The sequence below is a fragment of the Sphaerodactylus townsendi genome, linkage group LG05 (assembly GCF_021028975.2).
Source record: "Sphaerodactylus townsendi isolate TG3544 linkage group LG05, MPM_Stown_v2.3, whole genome shotgun sequence".
Classification (NCBI taxonomy): domain Eukaryota; kingdom Metazoa; phylum Chordata; class Lepidosauria; order Squamata; family Sphaerodactylidae; genus Sphaerodactylus; species Sphaerodactylus townsendi.
The window spans coordinates 59,704,616-59,726,309 of NC_059429.1; the positions used below are offsets into that span (position 1 = coordinate 59,704,616).

The following is a 21,694-nucleotide window of genomic DNA, read 5'->3' on the forward strand; positions in this document are numbered from 1 at the left end:
AGATTAAAGTATGATTACATTAAGTATGCAGACTGATCATAAAAGAAAATAGTAATGCTGCTGAAGAAGCCAAATCACAACCATCAAGTAATTTTAACTGATTAAATACACAAAGCCTTACCTTAGAATATTCTGTCGAACCAACTCAAATTTGGGAATATTTTCATAGTGTATAATATCTGTGTGTAGCGGTGGTTCAGATAGCAAATATGGTCTGGTAAGGGAAGGGTGCATAAGAGTGTAGCCTAAAATAAGTAATAAAATGTGTTTGGCGCATGTATTTGACATATATTTCACACATTACTGTTACAACATATTTTAAAGGACACAGATTTTTATGATAATGTTCATGCAAATTCTTATAGAGAAATTATGAAACCCCCACATAATAGTCAGTAAATTAAATAAATCAACACAAAATGAAAAATATCTGCTTTAAGGACAAACAAAATCTACAATAAGACAAACTGGCTCAGAAAACATTATTTTCAAATAGTACTGTTTTGATAGTTGGCGCTCTAAAGCAATTGCTAGTTTAGAGAATATGGACAGCATCATTAACTCACCTTTATTATCTATCAGAAAGGTGTATGAAGCCAGCGAATCTTGGTAATAAGTGACATCTTCCAAGATATATGCCAGGTTAACATCTACTCCAACAATGCCTAATAGTAGGTTTCCAAAATAACAAGGTTTGCTTACTGTCATTATTAGACCTGTGGAAAAAAAGAAAAACCCAGTTAGCAACAGGGAACTCCTTCAGCACTAGATATGAGAACAGAGAAGGAATTTAACATTTCTTCTCTTTCTGCTTTTTTAACCAAATGAAATGTTCAGTTCCATGTGGAGTTGTGCCAGAGAATACACTAGATGACTCTGAGAGGTGCAGCATCAGTAACACTCTTGAAAACCAACCGTCAACACAGAGGTATATAAGGGTAAATGAATTGAGGGACAATTAACTCAGAAGATAATGTAAAGCAGAGCTATCAAAATCATAGTAAGTATCTTTAAAAGGAAAAGGTAGTCCCTCGTGTAAACACCTGGTCTGACCCATGGGGTGATGTCACATCATGATTTTACTAGACAGGCTTTCCCCAGTCATCTACACTTTAACCCCAGCAAGCTAGCATTTATTTTACAGACCTCAAAAGGATGGAAGGCCGAGTCAACACTGAACCAGCTACTTGAAACTGACTGGCAGTGCCATCCAGAGGCCAAGGCACCAGAATGTGGCACCACGGCCACCTCCGGGCAGCATGGGGAGGCTAAAAAAACCCAAAAAACCCTTCCATTACTGCCTGAAAGCCTTCCATGGGTTGACTGGACTTATGTCACCCTTTTGGGTGGTGTAAGTCCGAGGTGGCGGTTCACATGCTCGCAGGGCAACAGCCCAGGTGGGAGCCAACTATAGTCAGCTCCACCCCTGAAAACGCCTCTGGCATGCCCCTGCTATGCTAATGGGAACAGTGGAGGTGCAGGAGCGCCAATGGGGCACCCATTCAGGCACCCCAAAGGGCTGTAGTATATGCCCAATTAGGCTGACTTTTGTTTATTCTGGATATACGGTAGTTTTTTTTAAAAAAATCAGTGGCACTTATGATATGTGCATGCAACTATAGGGGTCTACATGGCAACCATGAATTCTGCTTCTTTATTTTAAATGGAGATGGAACTTATTTGTTTTGGAAACTTACACCAACAACTATCAATAAATGGCAGTTTAATGACCTTGCAAATATATTATACAGCAGAAACAGTACATTTTCGTTTTCCAAAACAATAACTGAAGGGACTACATCCAACTATATATTGCGTTACTCTTGATATTTTAGCACATACCCGTATGTACTTTTATGACCATTTTATGAATCAATACCTTTTCTTAGAGGCCACTGAAGGAGACCATTTAGTTGAAGTGTGATCGGTCTATGTGATTTTTGTCTATATATTTTCTTACTCAAGTCTGTATGAAACAGTATTTTTATCCTGTATATTTATTAACGCAGAATTGTGTGTGTGTATATGTGTGTGTGTGTGTGTGTGTGTGTGTGTGTGTGTGTGTGTGTGTGTGTGTGTCATGCATCTCCCCAGCATGATTCATTTGAATAAGAATCGAATCATACTGCGTTACTTGTAATGGGATGCACAAACTCATCCCCATTCTGCTGCTACTAGTCAAATAAGTATGACTAGACAAATCAAGGCAGCATTAATTCCACTGGCTTGGTAATGGGACTGTATTCCTTCTTCACCCTCTCTTAAACATGCACCTCTTATGAACACTTGCAAAAAATCACCAAAAAGGTGGGTCTGATTGCTGCAAGGAGAGAAGTGTCCAGGGAAAAAGCACTTTAGCCCACAGGTACCAGCAATACCCCCATCAGTCCAAAGTTGGCATGCTCAAGGGCTGCATTTTGAGATGGCTTTTACCCCTTTCCAGCTCTAATGTCAGCAATGTTTAAAATGAAAAATAAAAACCTATGCATAAAATATCTGATAAAATATAGTTTTTCTGATTCTACATAAAGAGTGCTGCACCCCATCTTAATTGAGGTCAAGTTCAAATGATTTAAATGATACAATAAAAAATTATTAAAAAAAACTGAGGTCAAGTTCAACAACTATGTTGAGAATTCAAAAATAGAAGCACAAAATGATTTGGGGGGGGGATCTTGGTGCATATGCAATAAAAATACATCAAATCTATTTCTCTTCTTTATCACTGCCACTTAGATTTCCAGGCACACAGTAACAAAGAAATGTTTTGCAATATTTATAATCATCTGATTTATAAAAAGTCACCACCAATTTACCTAAGCCCACATTTTCCTTCTTTTCTATCCACTTAGTCAATGACTTCTACCTTTCTTGGAAAATTGCCTATTCTGTGCCATATTAGAAGCATGCTTAGAGCAAGCTTATCAGTTTTTTCAGGCCTGGGGTCTTCTGTAATCACCTGGATTTGGTTTAACAAACATTAGTTTTAAGGCCTTGAAAATCCTTCTTAGTGGTATCTGAGAATTGTGTTATCTAAATCAAATTAGACCTACAACAGCAATGATTAGTTCATTGGCAGTAACAGAGTATCAATCACACACCATTTCCAAAGTATTAGGGATACTTCTTACAGCCAGAAGTGGCATCAGACATCTTAATTACTTGTCTTCTCTCTGTAGAAAATGTCTTTCACAGATGCATGCAATCCTTGCCAGTTAGATTTTGACTAAGTTTTAATTAACTTAAAACATACGCCACCTCTCAAAAGTTTAGGATGCTTCCAAAAGAATAAATTGATAAACAACACAGTGAAACCGATTAAAAAGTATTTCAGAATTCATTGTAACAGCAACATATGGCCACGAGTGCTATTCAGCAGCCACAAGCCTTCTGGATCACTTTTTTCATTCTGACAAATAAGAGCAGCTCATCTCAGAGGCCCATCTATAACTTCAGAGCGTCTTCCCAAAGTGGCTTCCCTCTAACAAAAGTGGCCCTTGGAGTTTTTTTTTACACAACTTTGTACATAATGCATAGTTAGCTTTTCACAATGAGTGTAGCAATAGAAACAGGAAGTCACATTGTAACTAGCACATTGTCATTATACACCCCTCATGCATTACCTCAGTTTCCCACTTAACAAGAGTTCAGTACCATAGACACAGAATTTTCCATATAATACTTATAAGATGCCACCTACCAAGTTTTCTTTAAATGTATTAATGGGGGTGGGGGTGGGGGAGCATGTTTTTAGATCTTTCCAGCACTTACCCTCTCCCATTTCATCTGAGAAAGGCAAACTAAAGACTGCTTCATCAATCATGTGGTTAGGCAGATTTGTATAAAAACGGCCCACTGTGGTTTCTAGGTTGCTCAGCTGGTTCAAGACCATCATGCTCCCCTTGATCACAGGTAAAGTAGTTCGGTCAGGTACACCATACTTTGCTGAATTCTGTTCTGCAAGATCTCGGAGAAATGCCAGTTCTTTTAAACCCGTCACTCCCTCTGCAAGGAACATGTTACAGTTAATTATGGTAAGAACTGTTCTGGCTGACAAGATAAATACTTTGCTGACTGGGCCTCTAGTGGCCCAATCCAGATTGGAGGAGGGGCAAGAAAGGGCATTTGGGAGTGGCAAAGGGTTCCACCAGCACGCTTGCCCCCTCCATGCTTAGTTCATTGGCAGTAACAGAGGGTGCTTCCGCACTTACTGTGTTGTACCGGTTTCTACTCAGGTTCAACTCAGTGTATCCGCACTACAACCGAGCTCGACGTTGTCTTGTCTCTGTTCCCCCCGCTCGGAACCGCGACATCCCTGTCGCAGTTATGAACTGCGACCCGCTGGTGGAACAAGGTCGATATCGCTTCGAAGCTTCGAAATGCGGACGCATCGAAACGACACCGCATCCATTCAACCAATCAGGAGCCGCTTCGTTCGCATGCGCAGAACGGGAGAGTCGTGACAGGCAGAGAGCGCGGCTTTTTTAATACAGTTTCCCTCACGTTTCGAAGCTACGATATCGAGATCGTTCAAAGTGACGAGGAGAAATCACTGACTGGAAAAATTTTGGCGCCAAAGCTTCGTAGCTCCGACTGCGCCGGAAGTAGTTCAGCGTGTCAATGCTACGTAGCTGTGACGTACGGAAACTGTAAAAAAAAACAAAGAACGTTCCCGTTTCCCTCCGTAACACAAGCGCCAATCACGATCGAGGAGCGAAACAGGTACCCGCCCACTTAGCTCGGTTCCAGGGGGCCAAGGAAGTTGCTGTGCGGACAGCCAGGAATAGTCCCCCATTGAAGGGAACCGAGTCGACCTTCACTCCCTTTTGTAGTGCGGAAACACCCAGAGTATCAATTACACACCATTTCCAAAGTATTAGGAAGAGAGCAAACATGCCAGCATCTGGGCGCTGCACAGTTACGCGGTGGCCAAACCCAGAAGTGGGCACTGCCAGGGAACTATACTGGCATCCGAGCAGAAGCTGGCACGGGTGGTGGTGGGGTGACGGGCAGGGTGAGAGTATTCCCAAGGGTAGAGCCGACTTTAGATAGCTTCCACTGCGTTCGATCCTGGGAATGCTGTTCTCCATGGTCACTGGCTTATGTCACCTAAAAGTGTGCTGTAAACCTGTTTAGACTATGGGGTGATTTGGGCAGCACGAGGATTTAAAACATTTCCTCCTTCGTGAACCATCTGAAGTCCCCTGAAGTTGGTATGGTGTTGCCTTTGCCACGCCATCCTGGTTGCTGTACTGCTCCCCCCTGTGGTGCTCCCCACATTTGGATTGAACTGCCCCACATCTAACAAAAGGCATTTGCATTTTATTCTTCAAAACAGTTAAAAGAGAACCACAATCTGAGATACTTTATTTGTAAAAAAATATGGAAACTATCCCTTACCATTCATGAGGGCATAAGTAAGGATCATTACAGAGTTGTTAAGGAAACTATTTTCTTCATTGATAACACGAAGTGTAGCCTTTTTACCATCTTCTGATGAATCCCTTGATATTACTCCAGCTGACAAGTAAATTATGACCATATCTGTATCTAGAAAGAAATATGATGACGGAATTTGTTACATTAAATTATTTTTCTATAAAACATAGCAATGAGAACTGAAATTGTCATTGTATATAGAAGGTTTCCTCTACCTTGAAGTTCATTCTGGGATCTCTTTTAATGAGGATCTGACATTCTTCTGGTTATTAGATTGTTAGAAACTTGATCTGTCAATTTAGATGCCACTGCAACCTACATTCCAGCTTTTTCCCTAGTTTGGTATCAAGTTTTTATTGAGACTTAATGCTATGTTGTGCCCTAGGTAATACCAAAATCAAGTAAGGTTTTATTTATTAATATTATTTTATTAGATTTGTATCTCACACTTTCCTGACTACTTTCAGGCTCAGGGCAGCTACCAATAAAAATACCATTAGTTAATATACATAATATAATTTAAAATGTTATCAAATTTTTAAAATTCCACTTGTTTCCCTATCAAACTTAATATCACAGGGGACAGCCAATGAGTGAGTGAGGGAAAAACAAAAACAACTGAAGAGACAAAAAGAAGACAGCGTAGGGAGGCCAGCCAAGATGAGCCATTGCTGCCTCAACCATAGCCCTTGTGGAACATCTCAGTCTTGCAGGAACTGCAGAACTGAGCCAGATTCCACCAGGCTGAGGCCAGAGCTAAAAAGGTTCTGGCTCTGGTTGAAGTCAGCTGGATGTCTCTAATGCCAGGAACCACCAGTTGGTGGTTGCCAGTTGAGTGTAATGCCCTCCAGGAGATATATAGTGAGAGGTAGTCCTTCATCCACATTTTAAAAGCAATTGTTTGAATTAGGAAAGCATCACAAATAAGTGTAGAAAAAAAGTTAGCAGTCCATATACCCAGATGATTCAATATGCCATAAGGTGGCTTTAACCAACGGGCCCTACGTACAATAATCCCTACCAAACTCAACCCCCACCCCCACTCCCCTATGCGATTCCTAAAAGCTCTTAATGTACTTTTCCTCTCAACTAAGTGCAGCTAATAAGATGACTGAAATTCTTCAAAACACTGGAACACAAAATATTGAGTGTTTGTGTAGTGGTAACCTCGATACCTCAAGCCACAAAAATTCTCTTTTTTGTTTTCTTTCACATGCAATTTAGAGTGCCAGGTACTCAAGAGTTTTCAAACCCCTTAGCTATATAGTTTTCTCAGTCAATAGACCATATCCCACCTGACTACTGGCACTTCTTTCAGTTTGGATGCTGAACTGCAGGTACAGCAGCACAAGGTTTTATCATCTATGAAAGTACTGTGAAATCTGCTATAATGAAAGGAACCATATGAATACAAATTTATTAGAGGTGGCCCCTACTCTTTTAGAGAACGGCTGGGAGGCTGTATGCAAACATCCCACTTCTCAGCATCATTTTTATCTCTCTTACCAGATATGCCACAATAATATTTTGTACTATACATTTCCCTCTAAAAATCTTTTAAATAGATTCTTTGATGTGGATGTTTAGTTCTGCTGGGAGAGCAGGATGTTTAAAACTCACAATACATCAGAACAATCATTTTGGTACTAGAAATGAAAACAAGTGAGAAGATAGTTTATAAGGAAATTGAAGAATTTTGCACATCCTCTTTCTCAAAGTACTGAACATTCTGGCCCCGTAACATTGCAGACTGTCAGTACAATACCAAAACTTTAAAGGATAGAATGTGCTCCTAGTGCCCATTTGAAAAGTAACAAAATTATATATTTTGCCACAATGGGGAACCTTGGCCTGTGATTTTGAATTCATCAGAGAATATGAAACTCACTAACAACTAGAATACAGTTGTAATCAATATCTAAATGTTAAAATGGTTTTGGCCAGGAACCTAAATTCTTGCAGAGTCTGCACCTGCCTGACCTCCAGGGGGAGAGTGTTCCAAAGTTCCAGGGCCACTACAGTGAAAGCCCTCCAGGTAGTCCCAACCCCCCAAATCTCAGAAGGTGATTGAGCTGCCATGAAGGCCCCCTTTGCTGACCTCAGGACCCAAGCAGGTCTATATGGGAGAAGTTCCTTCGGATATATAGGGCCCAGGCCTTGTAGGACTTTGTACATCAGTACTAGTACCTTGAATTGGGCAAATAGGGAGCCATGGCAGGACAGTTATTGAGTAATGGCACCCTGAGATATCTGCTACTCTGCACCAGCTCCAGCTTCTAGACTGTCTTCAAGCTGAGTTGTTTTATATACGTTTTACACGTTGTTTTTAACTGTATAAGTATACTGCAAGAGTCCAGACTCGGTTGGGAAAGACGGGATATAAATCCAATAACATAAAAATAGCAGCCCCACATAGAGCACATTACAATAGTCTAACTGGGAGGTTGCCAGTGCATAGATGACTGTGGCCAGGTCATCCCAGTCTAAGTAAAGACGGATCTGGAGAACCAGCTGGAGAACCTGGTAGGTCCTCCTCACCACCACTGTCACATGGGATTCCAGTAGTTCTAAATGCTGGCACTGTGGAGACCAAGAGGCATATTATAGCCACATGTGGATGGAATGTGCAGAAGTAAAAAAATTTTGGACAATTGTATTGTTATATATAAAGAAACTGGTGAAGATAAATATTGATTTAAATAATGACTTAATGTTCATGGGTGTAATGGAAGACAGAAGGGTGGATAAACAATGTAGTTATATGTATAAAATAATGATTAAAGCAGCACATGCAATAATAGCCTTGGGCTGGAAAGAAAAGAAAAATGGACACTTCAGAAATGGTTAGAATATATTTGGGAACAAGTGACAATTGATATTTTCGATATATTAACCAAAAATAAGACGTGACAAGATAAACAGAATGAAATTTTGAAGATATGGATAATATACGTGGACTGGATGAAAGAAGCTCGAGTCAATGAAGAAATATGGGAGAAGAGGCTACAGAGAATGAACTTACTGCTGCTTGTGTGACAAAACTATGAAGAAGAAGAAATGGGGGGAGGGAGAAAAGGGGGGGAAAGTATTGTTTGAAAATGTATGAAGAAGGAAACGACTATAAACTGTAAAATTCAAATGATACAATAAAAAATAAAAAAACAACAACAACATGGGATTCCAGTGACAGATCAAGAAAAACCTCCAGGTCCTGCATCCTGTCTTTCTGTGGTAAAAGTACCCCATTCAGAGTCAAGTGTCCCTTAATATCTCAGACCTCAGGACCCGGCACACACAACACCTCCATCTTGTCGGGATTCAATTTCAATTTATTCTCTCTCATCCAGCCCATGACAGCCTCCAGACATTGGTCCAGCACTGACAACTCCTCACCTGATGCAAATGGAAGTTCTACTTCTATTATCTTTCCCAATTTATTAAAAAAAATTATTTACTCATGTGCAGTAACTGTTGAATATACAGAAAATGCAGCATGTGTTTAACATTAATGCATAAGTATATTCAGTATATTCAGCACTGGTATACTCATGGATAAGTTATGTGATTGCCATCAATATGTGAAGAGTTCTAGACTTTTATATACCAACACACCTAGCTGTGTTAGAGTGCAGAAAGAAGAGTTCAGAACATAATTGCAGCAGTTAAATGACCGATTTCAGTGCATACTGCAAGGCCTGAAACTCTGAACAGAGCAACGTGCTCTCCAGACTTAGTTTCATTTGCAGTACCTAATGTCTACAGTATGTGATGCCAAGGAACAGTTGTTGCCAAATGAATGCAATGTGCAAATCCTACTCCCTAATGTCTACAGTAAGTGATGCCAGAAAATACCTATTAGCAAATAAATGCAGTATGTTAAATCCTTCTCTCTAATATGTATTACATTTTCCTTGTAATTCCTAAATGGTAAGGTAAAGGCACTCCACCTGGTCGGGACCACTTTCATTTATTCTAGCTTCATATGTTTCATGACTGAGCCCTGATTTTGAGAACGAACAGGAGAGCAGAGCCTAATGGTCCCTGGCCCAAAGGAAGCAGTCTGTCACTTGGCAACTCAGGTGTTGATGTTACTGAATTAACATCCTCCAAGATATGTAATGCTTTTCACCATTGCTTTGAACACCAAAAGTGTTTTGTCTGTGGCAGAGGGAGGGTATTTAATTTTGGCAACAAACACTTTGCCAATTAAGACTTCCCTGCACCTATTAATCTGATACTGTAATCCCCAGATTGCTTTCTGTTAGGGTCACCAACTGTGAACAAACTGAGTTCTCTGTGAATGGATTGTTCCTCTAAAGCTGAGTGTCCCAAGCCTGTTTTTGAGGAGCTGCTGCTTGTGACTGTTGAGTTCAACACAGTCTGGAAAACAGCAGAACGCTTCACAAACAAGAAAGCAGCAAGATCCCAGGAACAGCAATGACCCTGGCAAATGTCATTTTGAAGTAGGTTAAGTAGACACTTCAAAGTAAACTCACAGCATTCTCTAGTTAACCTTTATGCAGCAGAACCAAGGTACTATGATTTCTGAATTACTTTGTCAGTTAACTGTATGTTCAATTGATTTTGCATGAAATAACCAAAATAGCTTCTAACAAATTCTGGAAAGGTGCAGGATTCGCCTCCTCCTTCCAAGTTGAGTGGCTGAGCAGGTAAATGCTAATAAGAGTTACATCTGCTAATAGCAGCAGTCAGCTGGAGATCAAGAAGGCCAGCATTCTGGACACTGTGTGAGGTAATAGTGTGCTTACGGGGACAGAGATTTCTACAGAAGTAAACTCCTCTACTGTCTAAAAAGCATAATGTCGCTAATTATTTGCTTTCAGGAGTGCATATACAGCATACAGGCACATTCCACAACCATACAGAGATACCTAAGTCCACCGGGAGACTCCAAGTAATCCTGATATTTGAAGATCAAGGCTGCCTACAATCAAATTGCACAGAACTGGGTCCTAAACTGAAGGAGGATCCACAGAACCGTCTGAAAGCATAACCCTGATACCCAGGGGTAGACCTCCAGCCTAAAAATGATCATTCCAAGACCTCAACATGCATCAATATAAACTGATATCTGAAAATTTACGAAAAAATCCAAAAACAAACGGATGCATTCAAGAGAGTAAGCTAGTCAATAAAGAATGACAAACAGCATCCCAGATGTCATTTAGCTTCATGAGAGCTTAGATGAGGTCATCTTTGAGAGATGGGCACCACCTCTGATTAGCATAACAGCATAAAAAGTCAATGAAGAGGGTTGAAGAATGCAGTAAAGTTTGTCTGCTTAACCTACTGTCCTGGTCTTGTCTCAAACTTTGAGCTTCCCTATGAATCTGCTTTGTACTGCAATGACTCTGGGAGCCAGCTCTAACTAAGCAGGGCGGAAGAGTGTTAGGGAGGCAAAGGTTTTTGCAATTAGCTTCAGCTTCAACATGTTCAATTTGTACTCTTATTTTTAAGCTTCTTGGATTGTCTTTGCAATTCAAAATGATTCATCTCTTCATTTCCCACTATGTCCTCCCATTTTACCAGTTATTTCTATATTCGGGCATTTGTAGTACCATTCTAAGCATAGTTGCACCCTGCAATGCATTTAGTATAATTCTGCTTATCATGGTACTGTTAATCACCATGCTTTTCCCAGTGTGTTTGTCACAGTACTTCAATCATCCACTTAATCCGTATCAGTCAAATTCTGGAATCGTGTGTCTTCTTACTGGCAACAGTACCCATAGGAATGATTTCAAGCTCTAACGACCATTGGTTTTCAGTTGTGGAAATTTACTAGCATCACCCTGTACATCACTATGTCTTGGGTAAGAGCCCAGATTACCTTGACTCTAGTATGGTTACTGGCCATCTTCCAACCAGACCTGCTTAACTTCAAAACAGAACCACATTAGATCCTTCTCTAACCCCTCCTACAGCTGAAAAGTCACTTCTAGAAGTTTGAGCATTAATTTATACCATCTTATTTGCTCCATGTCTCTTGTTCTTTAGGGCCAACACAAATCAAATAGATGTGGCAACTGAGATCTGAAGAAAGAAATGGTGATGGAAGGGGGAAGGATAATTTTTTTTCTCTCTCTCAGTACTATAACTTTATACATTTCAAAGCAAACCTCATTTTTACTGGTAACAATTTCAGTATTTCAAGCAAGTTTCAACCTCTCATTATCTGCTAAAAGGACAATAAAAAAACAAAAGATAAATATAAGAAAGGACAATTAAATAACAATTAAATAACAGGAAAAACCCAATAAGACTGCATGCTAACGGACTTACTTGCTTGGGTTTTTGTGCTGTTGTTCGTATTTCGTATCAACTGAAATGCTTTTTGAAATCCAGCTGCATGCTGAGTAGAGCTGTCAGATGACTTTATATTGTTAACAAAACTGGACATCTTTCTTTTAGTCTCACTGGTGGCAGGAGACAGAAACGTCTTATAGCACTGATCCAAGGAGCAGGTTCTTACTGTGTCTGCCACGGATAACACGGAAATCTTAAAAAAGAAAATATAGATAGATATTGGATTACTGTACCACTGAGAATTCTTTATGAGCCACACTGTACCACATATACCAATAAGACAGAGTACAAGTCAATGTGCATAGAAGTTTATTATATTAAAAAAGAATACTTAAAGAATCAATCTATCAAACTTGAGAAGGCTTGACCTTTTGGAAAAGGATTTTAGCCTTTGCTTTGCTGAAGTAATATAGTTTCTACTCTTAAACAAATGTTGACAGCAGTAGTTCCCGAACACTACATCAGGAACCACCATGATTCTAGTAGAGTAGGATGGAGCCTCATAAATAAAATGATCAGGAACCACCTGGTTTTCAGAAGATAGGGTAAGAAAACTAAAGGGCACATTTGTATCATCTCCCGCCACCTCAAGATATAAGCCAGCTTGTGACTATATTTATTATATTTATATACCGCCCTCCCCAAAGGCTCAGGGCGGTGTCCATCAATGATAAAACAATTTAAAACATCATAGTACATAATTTACATAAAATAATACCTAAAATACCAAGACTACAGATGGCTTCAACCCCTCCCTTCCCCCTTTATGTACCCACAGGAGGCCAGATGTTCTTATGGCGGAGTTGACATCATCCCGGCTGGCCAAGCTGGTTGCTTAGTGTTTTGTTCACAACCAGAAGGCTACCTACAAAAGACATTAGGCATCTTTTTGCAGGACATTACGAGATCTGATGTGCCAACAAGAAAGCCCACAAAGCAGGTGACAGCATATGTTAAATCAATCTTTAATTTTTAAAATCAACAATTGAAACATGACTTCAGTTTAGTAGAAGGTAAAAATATCTTCTGTTATGAACTGATGATGACTCTTATATTAGAAATTGTGTGGGGATTTTTTTTGAAGTCTGGATTAATGTATCTTCCTGTTATTGACCTTTTTAACTACATACTGTCTTCTCATTTGTGCTTTACAGTGCAATCCAAAGGGGGAGGCAAAGCTGCATTGGAAGTGGCATGATCCCTGCGCTGGCTTCATTGCTACTAGTGCCACCCAAATAGGCATGGATGCCGATGCAGAGGCACTTATATTGGCAATGGAGTGCCGTGCAGCTCCATACTAGGCAAATGCAGAAGTTCACTCCTGCGGTGGCAGACCTCTGCCATAGGATGCCACACTGGCATGGATGGTGTTTTTCCAAAGGCATTGTACGTCCCGCAGGGCCCCGATCTCACCTGGAAGCCTGTTCCACCAGGTAGGGGCCAGAGCTGTAAAGGCCCTGGCCCTTGTAGAGGCCAGCCGGATCGCCTTGGGGCCAGGGATCACCAGTAGTCTGCTTCCAATGAACGTTTTCTCAGCGTGCTCATCATGCAAATATTCACTGTTGTGATCTCCCTGCACAGGCAGGGCAAATGCCCCTGAAACTCAGTGCAACAAAACTAAGAACTGTTTTCCTCCAAGTGTTTCCCACTTGAGAGAAGGAAGATTGGTTTCTGTAATGTTTCAGTGGCTGATTCCACATGGGCCAAAAACAGTGGTGTGAAAACGGTATAAACCCTTTTACACAGCTTTAAACCCTTTTACACCATTTTCACGCTGCTGTTTTTGGCCCATGCGGAATGAGCCAAAGGCAGTTTGAATGTTTCTGAAGTTCAGTATGACATCAAAAACTTTACCTTTCCCAGGCAGTTGTAACAACTGCACATTCTGGAGAAAGTCACTTGACCTCTGTAGAATTTTCTGAGTTAATTTAGAAAATGCTAGTATGTCAACATCTGGTTTTATGATGAGGGAAGTGCTTTTGGTGTTTGCCCTGAAAAAACTCCTCACAACACTTCTCAAGAAGTATGGGGAAGGAGCATGGAAAGAAACACTGGCCAATTACACACAAGGCATCTGCTGCGTGATGGGGCAAATGTGCGTTGCCACAAGATTTCTTGTATGGACGTATTTCAAGCCCCACTTTCACTTTCTATTCTCCCTAGAGCCAGCAAGACCACTTCTAGCATGAATTTAATTTTGCTTCACAGTCAGGGTGGGCAGATTTGCCAGTGAGCACAGCTTTGCCCCAGACCTCTTCTCTCTGCCCACAGCCAGCACACCTAGTCTCCTCCTACCATTCCCTCGAACTGCTTTGCACTTTCCCCTCACCGTCCTCTCTATTGCTGGCTTCTTTCCCATTTCTCTAAATACTTGTAGCTCCTCTATATATGAATATGGGACTTGACAATTCTATTTCAGAAGGAAACAAGTCTTCAATTTCTGTTTCAAGATACCAGAAGAGAGTAGGATAGATGAGGAATAGCATATAGTGTCAGGAGAGGAAAATCTAACATAATAATCTTGTTGCCCTGGAGTTGTTAATTAGTGTAGCAGAAACAAAACTCAAAGCAGATTCTGGGAGTTCTGACATGAGTCACTGCCTGGCTAGGGTTACTGATGTTAAGCCAAAGCAAGCAATAATGAAAACATTATTTTCTCAGTGTAAACTCACCTTATCATGTTCATCTATTGAGTTCAAAATAACTTGGGCTGCATCTCTGGCAATCTGAAGCTGAGTCTCTGTGACTGAAGTTCCGTGATCCACAATGACCACTATGTGTTTAGATTGAGGTCTAACTGAAGAGACATAGACAGGCCTGCAATTGAAATAACAGAGAAGAGGCTGTGCTGCAATTTTTAATCACCTTTAAAAAACCAGGGCAGGAAATTGTTTAAATACTGCGAACAGTCCGAAAAGATCACTGGGACTGAATTCCAAGTAGAATCAGTGTACAAGTCTGGTGAAACTATCTTTCCCCACCTCCCCCATTCCCCAGAAACCACTTGTCAGCTTCAGAAAAGCTAAGCCAAGGTTTCAGCTATACAACACAGAAGGGAAATCAGGTGAAATAGAACCACCTGGATCTTCCACAAATAGAGCCTCCTTGACTCAAGAGTCTGCACTGACAGAAGAGACAAGATACTATTTATTTGCCTCAGTTATAAATACTTGAAATAACAGTGACCCACCCAGCAGTATTTTCTCAAACATAAACATGATCTATTGTTTGGCCAGCAATACAAGCAGCAGGGTAGATGTGTCCAAAATAGCATCCACAATCCAATTCTTGGTCTCAAACATACCAAAGAAAGCTGGATGAGACTGGCATGGTTATCTCTAATAGACCAAGATTTACTTGCAGACTATTACTATTGTATCTTCATAATTTCTTATGGCACACGGTGGCTTGAATGCTGTTACTATGTCAAAACCCAGATCAGATTACTTTCCTAGCCATATTTTAGGAACACATATAAAGCTCATAGTCCCATCAGCAATGAAATCACATGTGATAGTTCCATTTTGTCAGTGATCGTGTGTTAAATACTAACAGGTAACCTAATACCTCCAACACATTCTGAAGGTTTATGTTACTTTACTTTAAGAGACTGTTTGACAATCTCATTAGTCTCTGGTAACCAATCTTCACACAAGACAACTGTAGCTAACCCTTGTGTGATTGTGAACAAAAGCCTGGCATAAGTCTGGATTTGTGATTTCTGTAGACTGCCCTCTCCAGCTGCAGTGCTCTCTTCCACAAACTGAGCTATTCCCAAGGGTCTCTTGACCCTCACAAGCAGCTTTCTAGGGAAGTAGTGCAGCCGGCACAGACAGGAAAGGTTAATCCCATGAGTGCTGCTCTGTAGGTCCCATCAATCACTTAGTAACAGGCAAAATCCTTATAGCATTTGGATCAGGAATTATATATTTTGACAAAGAATGCATTTTAGCACAAGTCTGACCTGATGTACATGTCTGTGTCATCTAATATAGTGACTGCTAATGATGCAAACAGATTAGTACAGTGCAGTACAGAATAACTGATATTTATCTGGCATGTAAAAAGTCTATGCAAGCTGCATATAATTGCATTACAGCATTTGGCTTCGGTTTAATCATCATGAGACAAAGTCTCTTGCCAAGATTGTCTTTTCTATTAATGCTCTGGAATGTAAGTCAAATAGGTCATGCTCTGCAAAGCTTTCTTATCTCTGCATGTCATTAAAATAAACTTTGCCAAAGTCCATTAAGGGCACTGAGTATTTGCATGTGTCAGGAGAGTATAACTAAAAAGTTCCTCCTCTTCCCTCAAAGCTGAGCAATAGAATAGCTTTGACAAATCGTGATAAAGGAAATTTTACAACACCAGAAAACCAGAGTAGAACTTCATATACACAAACTGAGCATCACATCTATCCTGAACATCTATCCTGGGATGGGTGGACCCCCTGCCATCTAGGATGGTCACAAGACCCCTGAGCAGCCCTCAAGTGGCTCCCTGGATGGCTGGGAGAGCCCTGAAACACCCCGAGCTGTGCCAGCCTATCTAAGAGGCTCAAAAGATGGCCAGGAAAGCCCCAAGCCACCCAAGGCCATGCCAGCCTGCCTTAGCTGCTCCTGGGATAGCTGGGTAAGCCCCGGGCAGCCCAAGGCCACGCCAACCCCGAAACAGCCAGGGAAGCCCTGAGCCACCCAGAGCCATGACAGTTCACTCTTGTGGCTCTTGGGGAGGTCCCAAACCACCTGAGACTATGTTACTGCACCCCCAAGTCCATAGACAAGGGGGAGGCCCTGGCAGAGGCCGGGAATTCCCCAGTACCCCCTCCCTAAAGGGACCATTCCACACCCATTCCTCAGGAGCCCACAGCAAACTCAACTGTAGAGAGGGCAGTAGGAGGCCATTGCAGGCCTTGGTGTCGGGTAGAGAGAAGGGGCGGAAAAACAGGAGAGTCTAGAGGGGGTAGGGTTTTGGCAAAACAGACAAGTCAGATAGCCCCTAGGGCCAGGGAAGTGCGGGCTTGGCCCAAACACAGAGGCCCTGATTGGTGAGTAGGAAAACCAGGGATGGCATGAAGGGAATAAAAGGCAGGACAGGGAGGCTTATAAGGAGGCTTCTGGCTGGCAGTTCCTAAACAGCTGGGGAATCTGCCCTGTCAAAAGGGAAAGGCAGCATTTGATTCCTCCTCTCTCACTGCTGAGGCCGCCCAAGAGAACCGAAGAGCTGAAGCCACCTACTTCCAGGGGGAACAAGGGGCCCCAACAACAGCGGGTTCCACAACATCAATAGTTTCATTTGGTAAAGTAAACATTCACATCATAATCAAAAGAACTCTAGTGCTGTGTACTTATTTGCGGGATGGGGAGATTTTTATGTGGCAATCTGTGTGGTTACACATTTATAATTGAAGCGCTCAGTAAAATCTGTCATACCCATGCATCAAAATGAGCATCACCCATTTCTACATGTGAAGTTCCTTTGGTGAATGAGGAAATTGGGCTGGATATATCAGATGGATTCCAAATTGTTTGCAATCTCATCAGCTTTAACAGTTGCATATTTCCTTTATGCAATTAAATTAATACAACCAAATAAAAGATTTGCAGCAATTTATCAAACTACAAATATCTCTTCTTTTTAGCCAGGATTTTTCATTTACAGAGAATGTCATGTAGGACTGTTATCAAATTTCTTATACAGATGTATCTAATCTTCCTATGATCCACATTATGAATAACCTTAGCAATTATAAAAAATAGGTTTATATGTCATACATTGAACTGACAGCTCTGTTTAGAATATTGCCCAGCTTGTGTGTAGTTGTGATATATCATGTGGAAACTTCCAGTCAAACCTCCATTCATGTCTTAGGCAGAGAGAAAGACATAGAAGTATCTCTGTTGTGTATGGCCAGTAGACTAGTACATGGTTAAACAGATTGTGAAGATGTATGACTGCACAGCTTCACCAAGCACAGAGTCTGCAATTCATTGGGTGGACAAAACTATGCCCACAAAAGGAGGATGGACTTTGTAACTGATCAACAACTACACAGCTGTTTCATTATATACTGAAATTTGCACAGTTTAATTTCATATTCTCATTATGCATAATAGGATGTGTGAAATGAAGAATGAAAATGGTTTTAAATGGTTACATCTAGCCATACTCAAAATTTTTAAAATTCATAGTAAAATCATACCTGCTACGGTGTTCATAATTGCCTTTACATCGAAATTTGTGTGCTGGAAACACAGTAAAAATACCTTCTTCTGAACTAAAGTACTGCCATTTAATTCCTGGATTCGATTTCAGATTGTCAGCAAGAACTATTTTAAAAAAGAAGAAACATAAATAGTATGGTAAACAAAAGAAAATTGTGAACGTTGGTCTCTTTAAGGGGCCTTCCTAAAGCAGCATTAATCAAACACACAATAGAGGATGAGGATGGTACCATTAGAACCTCAACAATGGTTATGTCAGAATATAGCTACCTGTTTTTGAAGTGAGACAAGACCTTTTTGTTTAACACAGTTAAACAAGAGAGGTTTCAGACTGTTACCCTCAAGAAAAAATGTGAGCAATGTTACACGATATAGAATCACAGAAACAGAATTGGAAGGGGTCAATGTAGTCCAGCCCCCTGCTCAATCTAGTTCAACCCCCTGCTCAAAGCAGAATTAGCATAGAATAAACAGAGAAGTGTTTATCCAGCCATTGCTGGGAGTTCAGCACCTCCCCAGGCAGCTGAATCCACTGCTTAACTACTCTCACTGGTTCCTTTCTGCTCATAATTTATACCCATTATTGCGAGTCCTATCCTTTGTTGCCAACAGAACAGTTCCCTGCCCACTTCTGACAGTCTTTCAAATACTTAAAGAGCAATCATGTCCCCCCACAACCTCCTCTTTTCCCAAATCCCTCCGCCTTTCCTAGTAAGGATTGGTCTCCAGACTCTTGATCATCCTCATCACTCTCCTCTGCACCCACTTCATTCTTTCCCCATCCTTTTTGAAAGGAGGCCTCCGGAAATGAACACAACACTCCAGATGCAGTCTGACAGATGTGGCAAGGATTAAGACATTATGCAATTTGGATGTTGTACACCTGGTGACACATTCAAAGATTGCATTAGTTTTTTGTGCCACTGCATCACACTGACTGCTTACAGTCCACCCTTAACCTCAGATCTTGCTCACAGTATGTCACTCAGAAGTGCACCCCCTTTCCAGTACACATGCTTTTCATTATTGTTATCCAGATGTAGAACTCTGAACTTGTCATTTTTGAATTGCATCTTGTTCACACCTGCCCACTTTTCTGGTGCATTCAGATCTTGCTAAATTTTATCTTTGTCTTGCTACTCCTTCCAATCTGATGTCATCTGCAAATTTAATGATTTGTCTTTCTACTCCCTCATCCAGGTCACTTGTAAAAATACTGAAAAGTACCAGATCCACAATCAAGTCTTGTGGCACCCAACTGGACATCTCCCTGCAATCAGATGAAATTGCAGTTCTCCAATCAGTTCCCTATCCACCTAACTATTCTAATGTCTAGTTTGAAGAAGTCTGGCTTACTTATCAGAACATTATGTGGACCCTGACAAAAGTTTTACTGAAATCAAGGTAAACAACATTGATTGCATTCCCACGATCACTCAGTCAAAGAAGGAAACAAGTTTGGTCTAGCAGGACCTGTTAGGAACAAATCCATGCTGGCTTTCCCAGATCACCAAGTTGTCCTTCAGATGCCCACAGATTGACTCTTAAAATTTGTTCCAATAAGTTCCCTGGGACATGTTCACATGCTCTGTTTCTGCCTACACATTCCAGCTACATGCCACTGCCAAATATATAATGAATACTGCTGTAGTTGCACTATGTCAAGAAATTGAGTCCCTTAGTACACTTAATTGTTCTCTCAAACACTGGCTCAGGCTTCAGCCCCACCATGAAAGTTTCAGTTGGAAAATAATTGTGCTGTTGCTTGAAATTTAGCATGCTGTGACCTTTTAGAACACAGATAAGAAATTCCAGGTACAAAGAGGTAACAAGCCTCTGAGCATCCCCCCACTAATCTCTTCTAGTTTCCAAGCCTGAGAACTGTGAAAATTTGTTTTTAAAGAAAGTATTCAGTCATAAGCCAGAAGGTAGTGGCCAGGGCTTTCTCCTTCCCTTTAAAGTTTTCCTTTACTTGACTTGTAATAAGCAGCCTATCTGGTATTACAGTGTCAAGAGAGAATCCATCTTGTAGGGATTTTCTAGCCTTAGCTAGTATGTTGCCTCTGCCAGGTTCAGAGGGCACTCCCTCCAATCACTGCATGGAAGGCTTACCATGGGGTTCTTCGCTGAGCAGTGGGATTATAGTGGGGTCTCCTTGCATTTTTCTATTTACACGGCAGGCGGCACTCATTGCACAGCTTGTCTGCTGAACTCTCTGGTTCTGCTTTTCCTCTCTTAACTCTGCCCATTACTCTTAAAGGTACAGATCTCATCACACTTGCTATGCTCAAGACTGCTGGCTTTTATAAAAGCCTTTAAACTTCTGTTATATCGATATTGGTGTTATAGCAGTTATATCGACATTGCAGCCCTTTCTAAAAAATAACACCCACCCCCCAAATGAAACAGACAATGCAATTCCCTGGACCACACTGTACTGAAGAAGTGGACCATGTTCTAGGGCTTATATTCTCTCCACTCCCCACACATATTTCCTGCCACTTCTGCTGCCACAGAAGAAGAGACAGGCCTTGTTATTCCAATATTCCTGTATTAGATCTACCATTATTTTGATAGATCTCATATAGAACAAATGCTTGAAGTTGAAATAAAGTTTTCAAAAGCCCTCCCGATCAAGTACAGTGGGGAAAGTGGGGTGGTTCCAAAAAGACACCCTGCTTGTACTATCCATAGAAACACCAAAATGATCACTGAAAACCCCCATACCCACTCCCTGCTACCCCTGTAGTATATGGAAGGGGATTTCATGCTATTCCCAGAAAGGGGGGTGGGATGCTGAGTGCCAAGGGGCATTGGGTGTACGGTGGGACTAAGTACTATTATATCGAGATTTCAATATATCCAGATGAAAATTTAGAGGTCAGTATATTTTGGCTAAACGCATATGGTTGAGCTTCTTTTCTTCAACATCCACTTACTGGCTACTGAAAGATGCCAGCAGGATGAGTAGAAAGGAGCTGGCCACATGGAAGGGGAGGCGAGGGGGAAGGCAAGGATGGCAGTGCGAGGGAGTGGGAAGGTTGAAGCTAGGTAGGCTGGCAGTAAGCTGAGGGAAGATGTGCAGGGCAAAGCTGTGCTAACTGGTAAATCTGCCCTCCTCTGACGGCGAAGCAAATTAAAGTCATACTACAAATGGTGTAGCTTGCCACAGAGAGAATGGAAATTGAAAGTGAGGCTTGACAAAATATGACTGTACGAGAAATCTTGCCATGGTAGACATTCGCCCCTGCAGTGCAGCAGACACCTTGTGCATAATCAGCCACTGTTTATCTCAAGGCCAAGTTCCCAGACTAGCTTAATTAGATCATTCTTTGCAGCTGATAACTCACAGTTGGAAGGGGTAACCTGTGCATTTCTGTTGGCAGGGGGCAACTCACTCAAACACTAGATGTTTCAACGAGAGCAGTCCCAGGACTGGTCATGATAAATTAGCAGACTATGATCAGCATTTATCATAAGAGTAGTCAATGCAACAGCTAGTGGTCCCTTTTTTCCCTCTTTCCCCTCCTTACGGCCAGAAAAAAAACCCTCACTTTAAGTTCTGGAAACTTTAGGCCTCAAAAAACAACTATGCTGCATACAACTTCAGTAAGTAGTTAGTGAAACAACTTTGTTATTTTCTGTGTCATTGCTGAAGTGCATTTCCTTTGTTTTAAATGATATTTCCAAAATTCCTTTAATAA

At 41.1% G+C, this 21,694-nt stretch overlaps 1 protein-coding gene across 2 annotated transcripts in view; it reads right to left on the reverse strand.

Annotated features, from left to right (window-relative positions):
• The window catches only part of CACHD1 (cache domain containing 1), a 152,300-nt gene that overhangs the window by 40,005 nt on the left and 90,601 nt on the right, over positions 1-21,694 (reverse strand). For both annotated transcript variants that reach the window (XM_048496091.1, XM_048496090.1), the window contains exons 5-11: positions 17,969-18,095; positions 14,439-14,583; positions 11,743-11,959; positions 5,401-5,550; positions 3,772-4,005; positions 567-716; positions 122-245 (exon numbers count right to left, since the gene is read on the reverse strand). In XM_048496091.1, the coding sequence (XP_048352048.1) occupies positions 122-245; positions 567-716; positions 3,772-4,005; positions 5,401-5,550; positions 11,743-11,959; positions 14,439-14,583; positions 17,969-18,095 (1,147 nt within the window). The remainder of the gene's footprint in view (positions 1-121; positions 246-566; positions 717-3,771; positions 4,006-5,400; positions 5,551-11,742; positions 11,960-14,438; positions 14,584-17,968; positions 18,096-21,694) is intronic.